The 9,329-nt window shown below is 31.5% G+C and overlaps 1 protein-coding gene across 1 annotated transcript; it reads left to right on the top strand.

The window, feature by feature from the left end:
* Positions 1 to 1,919: 1,919 nt before the first annotated feature.
* Positions 1,920 to 9,100, top strand: LOC114288525 (oxoglutarate-dependent flavonoid 7-O-demethylase 1-like). Its single transcript, XM_082887464.1, has 4 exons — positions 1,920 to 2,315; positions 3,363 to 3,610; positions 4,641 to 4,965; positions 8,586 to 9,100. Exons 1-4 carry the CDS (start codon positions 2,070 to 2,072, stop codon positions 8,850 to 8,852), a joined length of 1,086 nt encoding a protein of 361 aa, XP_082743590.1. The 5' UTR covers positions 1,920 to 2,069; the 3' UTR covers positions 8,853 to 9,100.
* Positions 9,101 to 9,329: the final 229 nt, after the last annotated feature.

Below are 9,329 nucleotides of genomic sequence, written 5' to 3'. Positions count from 1 at the left end.
TTCGGCCATATTGTTCTTTTCTTTATTATCTCATTGTATTTTTATATTTTGAGTTGATTTTTTTATTTATTCATAAAAAAATAAAAAAAAATAATGCAGGGTGAGTTTATCTTTGTAGTGCTCCATTCCTTTTAATAAAATTTTACTTTTAAGGATCCAAAAAAAAAAAAAAAAACTATATTGATTGCTTATCAAACAATAATACAGTGCATCTTGTTGAAAAAAATGGTTTTTTGGTGACTTTAATTAAATATTAAAGTGGGTCTCAATCGTTTATTGTATTGGGTCCAAAGGAGTCTAGATACTTTGTAATAAGATCTTTACACCACAAATAGAATGGGCAAAAATCATTGAGAATTGAATGAGAAATTGCCCCATAAAGTTAGCCTCATGAGAGAGTTAATGAGGTTTGTAACTTCTGCCTTTATTGCAGAGTTTAATAGTGCATTAATGAGATTTGTAACTCTTGCCTTTATTGCAGAGGTTAATGGTGCATTAGTGACCAGCCATAAAGGCTGGAGGCTTCTCCTCTCTCCCCTATATATGTATAAATTGAGACCCTCCTGTCAAGTCTCAAACACAGAAATTGTTTATTCCATTCTTTAGTCAGTTTGCCAGAAAGTTCCTACTCTGAGAGAGTGCTGCCACTGTTTTTGTTCGCTAAGCTAGACAGAGAGTGCTTCTGCCGTAACTGGTTTTTGACCATCGTATCCTAGGAGACAGACACCGGGATTCCTCAAGCACTCGACCCGTGAGGCGGCGAAATCTGTTTTAAGAAAACTGCTACCGTGTAGGTTTCGGTTTGGTGTCTTTACCATTTTATTATTTTGTATATTTCTGTTGAAATTTAGTTGTAATTATCAGCATATGTTCATGGTATATATTTTTGATTTCTTCATAAATCTATTTATTTAATTTCACAATTTGAAGTACACATCTATGTACCAAAATCATTTTCGGTGTGACTTGCATTCACCAATTTTAAATCGACACCATCCACCTCATTTTCAAGATAATTTTCTAAATTGTCATTACTGTAAGATGGATAGAGGATGCTTTTTTAGATGGCACTTCCATTGAAATGTTATTCAATAAATTGAAATATAATATAATCTATAATTTCTGAGTAAAACTTCGATAAGAAAAGCATGACACATCATAAAACTTCATTTTAGCAACCACAAATTGTAACAACTTTGGGTGTATATTTGCAGTTGTTGTTGAATGTTGATGCTACAGAGCTGTTTTTGGCCTTGGGTGTATATCTGGAACTTGGGGGATTATTTTACCTTGGAGGTGATCTGTTATTTTTATTTTTTTCTTTTGCTTTCTTGACTGTTTTGATTGGATTCTCTTCAATCTTAGGCTAAGTGCTGGCACAGATTGAACTACCTCTTTAGTGCTAACTTAGTTGGGATTACAATGCTCGATGGACTTCCTTGCTTTATTGTTGTAAGTTTCATTACTTTTATTTTGTTTCTTCATCAATAAAGATTACTTTTTTGTTGATGAAAAAAAAAAAAAAAGAATGTAACAACTTTGTCAAAAAAATTGTGTAACATTTATCACAATTTTTGTTTTTAATATTTATCAAAAAAATATGTAACAATACGTACACAACCTCTTTTATATATAATTGACCTAATGTGACAATTTATTTAAAACACTAGAAATAAAAATAAAAATACAATAAAAATATTTATATTTAGTCATATATTAATTACAAAGCTGCAGATGATTACTAATAAACACTAGTATAATAAGAATATTTTCAAATCATAAGGGTGATGAATCATCCTTACTTTCTACCTGCTAGGTCTATCATTTGTCAATATATTATATATTTATCAATCTTATTTATATTGGGTTCAAGTCACGAAAGCAATCTTCTTCTTCTTCCTTTTTTTTTTTTTTTTTTTTTTTTTTTTTTTTTTTTTTTTTTTTTGGTTTAAAAAAAATTTAAGACTGAATATACTATTTTAATAAAAATCTCGTGCATGACTCATAATTAATATTGTGCCTCTATAAATACTTATCTCAGGTGTTTGCTATTGTAACACCTAAAGCAAATGGCATCATCAAAACCAAAGGGGTTAGGGAGTTCACTGACCATTCAAGAGCTTGCCAAAGAGCCCATGCTTGTCATCCCAGAGCGCTATGTTCGTTTAGATAACAAACCTTGTTCAATTCTCTCCGAAGATGCCACTTCCCAAGCCATCCCTACTGTTGACATGCAACCATTACTTATGGGTGAAGCAACCGACTTTCAACTAGACAAGTTGCATTCCATTTGCAAAGAATGGGGCATCTTTCAGGTTTTCATCTCACATATATCTTCATTTTATTTTATTTTATTTTTGTTATATTGCTTTCGTTAGTACATCGGAGGCTGTATCATAAAGAGAGATAACAAGCCTCAAATTATTAATCTCTTAGTCAAGTGCAATAATTTTGGCTAATTAAATTAGCCTATTTTAAATTTTATTTTATGAGCGAAAAAGGTAGCTATTATTAAAGAACCCAAAAGAGTGGAGCTAGTTCAGTTGATTGCACACTCAAATCGCTTTTAGGGTGACTATATGAACCAAGATTTTCATTCTATGATTTTTTTGATTGACAGAAAAAAAGTTTATTGGTAAAAAGGGAGTATAAGACCGGTACATAAAAAAAATAATAAATAAAAAATAAATACAATTACATCAATAAAAAGGTCAGGAAAAATATTATTACTTAGGAACCCATTCTAATTAAGTGGGCACTTGATCCAAAGCCGATCATATGCAAGCATCCAAAAAAGGAAGAAAAAAAAAAAAAACTAAAAGTGGACCGAAGTACAAGAAAATAATTTTGGTAAGTACTTTGGATATGGTTTTTCAAATTTCAATTTGAAAGAATTTGAGGGGCTCGTAGTGATATCGTGAGTCCCACTTTAATTATTTGAATTGTTGATTTGGTAAGGCTTCTCATATATATTATTTATGAAAAAAATTAAGTCGACATGATAATCGTAACTTTTTTTATTTCATCATGTTTGCCTCCAAAAAATTGATGGACTAATGAAAATGTTATCATAATTGGATTGACTTAATTTTTTTCATTAATAATATAAACCGTGGACTTTACAAAATAAATTATTCAGATTATAAAAATGAGACCCGTAATGGATCACCCGTAATGGATCTCACAGACTATTCAAGTTCTCACAAATACAGATTGAAACTTGAAAAAAAGAAAGAAAAAAAGAAAAACCCAATATTTTGGGGAACAACCCCTTATATTTGAAGAAGAACCATACTAAGATGTGTTTGTGTGTAGAAAATGAAAATATTTGTACTAATATATGGTAGTGCTAATGTTTGTAGTTGGTGAACCATGGAGTTACCTCTTTACTAATGGAGAAACTGAAATATGAAATTGAAGAATTCTACAAGCTTCCTTTAGAAGAGAAGATGAAATACAAGATACAGCCAGGTGATGTTGAAGGGTATGGACAAACCTTGCTCATGCAAGATGATGAAAAACTAGATTGGGGAGACAGGTTTTATATGGTCGTCAACCCTGTCCACAGAAGGAAGGCACACCTACTTCCACAGCTCCCTTCTTCGCTTAGGTCCTCTCTCTCTCTCTCTCTCTCTCTCTCTCTCTCTCTCTCTCTTCACACACACACACACACACACACACACACACACATGTTGTAATGAATCTATGTATGTATTTCTACGCAAGAACATGTTCTTATGTGTCCACGTACCGGTATACTTAAAACGCACACAATCTAAGACAATGAAAAAAATATTTAAAATTTAAAATGAGATGTAACTTTAAATCACATAATATTTTTTTAGGTATATAATATTTCTGATTAAACCATGAATTAAGTTCTAGTTTGCAAATGCCTTTTTAGTAATTTTTTCCATTTGGTTATTGACTTTTAGGATAAAGTTATAGCCAAGAAAATGTTGATGCAATTGGAAAATAGTATAAAAAAAAGTTATCTTTTGTTATTGAGAAGGTTTTGGTCAAGTATTTTTCTTTTAGCAAAAATTTTCTGAAAGACTTGAAAATTTTAAAAATTAAAAAATATAACTAAAGACAAAAAAGTTAAAAAAAAAAGGAGTCAAAAACAAAAAAAGAAAAAAAAAGACATTTGAGCACTTACCAATCCTGGTAGGTCAGGTAAATATATATATATATATATATTCTCATTTGTCAACTGAATAAGATGAATTTTAATTGTTATAATGTTTTTTGTTAGCTTATTTTCGTCTTTAACGATTATTTTTTTTATTCAAAAAATTTTAGACGTCTAGATTTTACTTGGCGAGGTGAACCGAGAAATTTATAAAGTCCCAAAAAAAGACAAAAAATATTAGATTTTTTTGACTTTTTAAATTTATTTTAGAAACTTTTAAAAAAAAATTAATTTTTAGATTTGCCTACTCAAGCGGATTATAGAAAAGTAAAAAAAATTGACAATAAAAAAAAAAAAGTCAGTAAAGACAGAAGGTTAAAAAAAATAAATGATCCATTTGGAAATTCCCAAATAGCCAAATATCCAAAAAAGTGACTGTTTCTTGGCTGAAACCAAACGTAGCTTATGTATTTGATAATGTTTTTTTTTTTTCTCTTTCTTCTTGTAGGGAAACCTTGGAGTCTTACATCTCAGAGTTGCAAAAACTTGCAATTACAGTTTTTGGGTTGATGGCAAAAGCTCTAAAGATTGACAAGGGAGAGATGGAGGAGATGTTTGATGATGGAATGCAATCAGTGAGAATGTCATACTATCCTCCATGTCCCCAACCAGAGATGGTGATGGGCCTGAGGCCTCACTCCGATGCTACCGGCATCACCATCCTTCTGCAAGTCAATGGAGTTGAGGGCTTCCAAATTAAAAAAGATGGGATTTGGATTCCTGTTAGTTTCCTCCCAGATGCCTTTGTTGTTAATGTAGGAGACACTCTAGAGGTTTGTTTTCCATACTCTCGCTTCAAAATTAAATATTTCTTCCAAATTACTTGTTCTGATTCTGATCCGGTTAAATTTTTTAAACCCTACCAATCATTGCCAAACCTTTTTGTTTTTTTAGGTTGAATGTGTCTTTCAAACATGGTCTTGGTAGGAAACAAACAAGTGCATATATGTATATATATATCATTCACCTATTTTGGATTGGTCAAAATTTGTAAAACCTACCAATCATTTTCAAACCTCTTTGTTTTTTTAGGTTGAATGTGTAAAACAATACTTGGTAGTCTAAATTTTCATAGTTTGAATGGTTCAAATGTCTCAAAACGATAAACGACATCGTTTTGATACATTTGATTCATTCGAGCCGCACGAATTTGAACTATCAAGCATTTTTTGAATGTTCCTTTCAAGCATGGCATGTACCAAACAAGTGCATATATATATATATATATATAATTTACCTATTTTTGATTTGTTTTTCTTTATTTCTTTTGTGATTTGATTTTGTTGATCTGATACCATATTGAATTATTGACCACTAACTCATCTAAAAGAGAGATAAGCAATTTTATTATTTATATTTTATTCTCAACAATTTCATTTACATAACCCTAATACCACAATAATTGCCATTTTGTTTTGAATTAAAGAAGAAAGTTGCTTCAACATAATTAAGTGTCAACATGTCTAGATAAGATGTATAGTACTAATCTTATTTTTACAAATTAATAGGTAAGGATGTTTAAGAAATAGTAGATATTCAAAGAATTCTAAATTAGTGAAAATTAATAACCACAATTCATATCACTTAAAAATTTTAATATTTTTTAAAATGCAGATTAAAATTAAAAATTTTAAATAATATGATTCTAACTAAATTTGTAAGTGCTGGTACATAAGTTCGTTCACTATTAGAAATTCTCTTTGTTGTTGTTACCATAACCACCATTAATATACTCCTATCGTGCAACCGCTATCGTTAACACTACTGTCACACCACCCCCACAATTATTGCCACCGCTGCCACCTCTGCTACTACCACTACTAACTTCATCAATATTGTCGTTGTCACCACAGCCACTACCATTATTTCACTACTACCACCACACCGTCACTGTCACCACCTATTTCTATCAAAACTCGCAACCTCCACCACCATAGTTGTTGTTGCAATAGTCACCATCACTACTTGTCTACCTCCGCGTAGAGCTGGCAAACCCAACATAAACTTATGAACCCATCCAACTATACACATTTAAAACCAATATAAACCCGCCGAAATCAATAAATGAGCTTAAATGAGTTGTTCATTGACAACCAATTAAAATTGGATTTACATGAGTTGGGCATGAGTATCCATTTAAGCCGGTCCAAATGGAACTCCAATCCACCTCTACCGCTATCTCTACCATTGTCACTCAATTACTACCACCACTCCACTACCACGACTGTCACTCTACCACTACTATGACCACCACCACTCCACTACCACTACTGCCACTTTACCACTACTACGACCACCACCACCACCTCCATCATCACTACTACCTTCTCAACCACCACGACTTTGCCGCCACCACTATCCTCGTAGACATACCACCATACCGCCACCGTCACTCATCCATTACCACAGCCATTGCCATTCTACCACCACTGCTGTCACCACTCCACCACCATTGCCTCTGATAGACCACCAACACAACCTTGTCCTCCACTACCACCATTCCACCACCACCACTTCACCGCTACCTCCTCTCCGCCACAACTATTGTCATCATTAAAAAATAAATAAATAAATAAATAAAATAAAAAAACTAAAATTTTTAAAAAATAATAAATAAATAATAATATTTTTATAAATATATATATATATAAAATAAAAAATATATTTTTTAAAAATAATAAAAATAATTTTAAAAAATAGATGAAGTAAATGGATTGATTGGGTTTATTTATCCAACCTATATCCAATTTAACCCGATCCATTTAAACCCATTTATTAAATGGGGCTAGTTTGGGTTATGTTGCTTTAAATACAAAACCCATTTTGATCTGGCCATACTTGCCCTTTTGCCACATCTATAGGCTCCATTACACCTCCCACTATCATAACAACTACTATCCCTCTACCTTTACTTCTACCTCTACCTCCATCTCCATTTCCACTACCATTGACGTCAGCACCATAGCCATCATTGTCGTGGGCATTGCCACTTTCTTCTTCTCCTCCTCCTCCTCCTCCACCACCAACACCTCACCACCACAATATATAAAAATTGAAAGATAAAATTTTAAAATAATAAATTTTATATTTCAAAATCAAATAATTTTTTTTTATAGTTCAATACTCATATTTTTATCAGACAAACATTCAACTTCAAATATTAAGTATTTAGTATTCAAAATTCAATTTTTATTTTTATAAAATATCACTTTAATTTGGTAGTTAAGACTTTATTTTTGGAAAATTAAAAAAACCCCTAATGTTTGACTTTTCTTACAAAATAAATTACGAGTTTTAAATTGTGTTAATTTAAACCCTAAAAGTTTAATTTGTTCTCAATCTAAAACCGTCTAAGCATTTTCATTGAGTAAAATGGACGGAAGAAATAGTATTTTAGTTATTGAATTCAATGTAAGTGTATATAAAATATCTAAAATATAATTTTTCATTGAGTTTAATAATTAAAATATTCTTTTTACATTGGTTTTACTCAACGAGAATAGGTTGATGGTTTAAATTAAAAATAAATAAAAAAAATTAGGATTTAAAATGACAATAAAATATTCAGTGTTTATTTTATTACAATAATCAAAACCTAAGTTTTCTTAATTGGTCCAATAAACTGTTCAAAATTTGATAAATTAAAAAAAAAAAAAAAGCCACTTGGACACCACTAGACGGTATATATATATATTTTTGATCGGCAAAAAAGAAACTTTATTGATGGAATAAATAAGTACAAGGCACAAGACAAATTACATCAATAAAGAAAAGGGAAGTGCAAAAGTATCACAATGAGCTAAATGATTCCAACTAGGTTGGCACCACAAAGCTCATCCTATCATTTGCTAATACCCCAAGTTGGTGAGTGACCTACAAAAAAGAACAAACCATATTAACATCAGAATGGCTACCCAATTCAGACCATCAGCCAAACATCTGAAATAAAACAACCAACCAACCAAACCTAGCACCTAAGCATAGCAGACCAGCAAATCACCAATTCGGATCTCAGCAGATCACCAATTCAGATCAAAAAGCAGAACACCAGCATCACATTCCTTAAGTTGCTAGCAATAGGCCAAATCTGTTGAGATATGACATATGACATTTTATCTGACATTTTATGAGATTTTATCTGACGGTATATGACATTTTATCTGACCAAAATTCGAGGGCAATACATGAAAAATAGTATAACTTTAAGTATTGTACAAAAAAATTGGATGGCTCTTATCAATGTAAGAAAAATATAATAGTTAAGTGAACAATGTGCGAAATTAATTTTTAAACTTTTTTCATGCATTTCCTCAAGCTATGGTCTAGTAAAATTCTAGGTTTGCCAAGTGGCACAATGTGATAATTTATTGAGATTTATGGTATCAATTTGCAGATATTGAGTAATGGTCTCTACAATAGCATTGAGCACAGAGTAACGGTGAATTCAGTAAAAGAGAGAATGTCCATTGCAATGTTTTTCAACCCCAAGTTTGAAGCAGAGATCGGACCAGCAGCTAGCCTTCTAAACCCACAAAACCCTCCGTTATTCAAAAGGATTAGTACAGAAAAGTACTACAAAAAATATTTCTCTCGCAGGCTCAACGGAAAGTTATTCTTAGAGCAAATGAAGACTGAAAATGGAGAAGATGACACTGCTTGATGATAATCACTAGTACTCTTAAAAATAAATTAAGAAAAATAAAATATTGGTATTTGTACTATCTAGTGTGTTAAGGTTTGGTACACAACCTCGAATAACATGTCATGTTTGAGACAACGACATGCAAAACCTCCCTTCATGTGTAAGATAACCCAAAATATAACTAGCTTGCCCAACCAAACTAGTTTCTTGATCCTTTTTTATGTATAAGTAATGTACAAAAAAATAATAAATTTGTGTGGTTTGTATGTTGAGTATTATAGTAGTTTGAAATTTGTGTATGGTTAATTGCACCAAAACCCTCTAAACTATTAGTAATTATCAGTTTACCCCTGTATTTATGAGCCTGTATGCACATATTGATGACCTCAAAAAAAACCAATTACTCCTCTAGAAGGGGGCTCTACTTGTTTGTTCTTTTAAGTGGGTCAAAATGTATAGGTTAGTAGATGAAAGGTAAATTGCCATTCACTGGTA

The sequence above is a fragment of the Camellia sinensis genome, chromosome 9 (assembly GCF_055761805.1).
Source record: "Camellia sinensis isolate YWXY chromosome 9, ASM5576180v1, whole genome shotgun sequence".
Lineage (NCBI taxonomy): Eukaryota > Viridiplantae > Streptophyta > Magnoliopsida > Ericales > Theaceae > Camellia > Camellia sinensis.
This window is presented reverse-complemented; position numbering and strand designations above follow the sequence as displayed.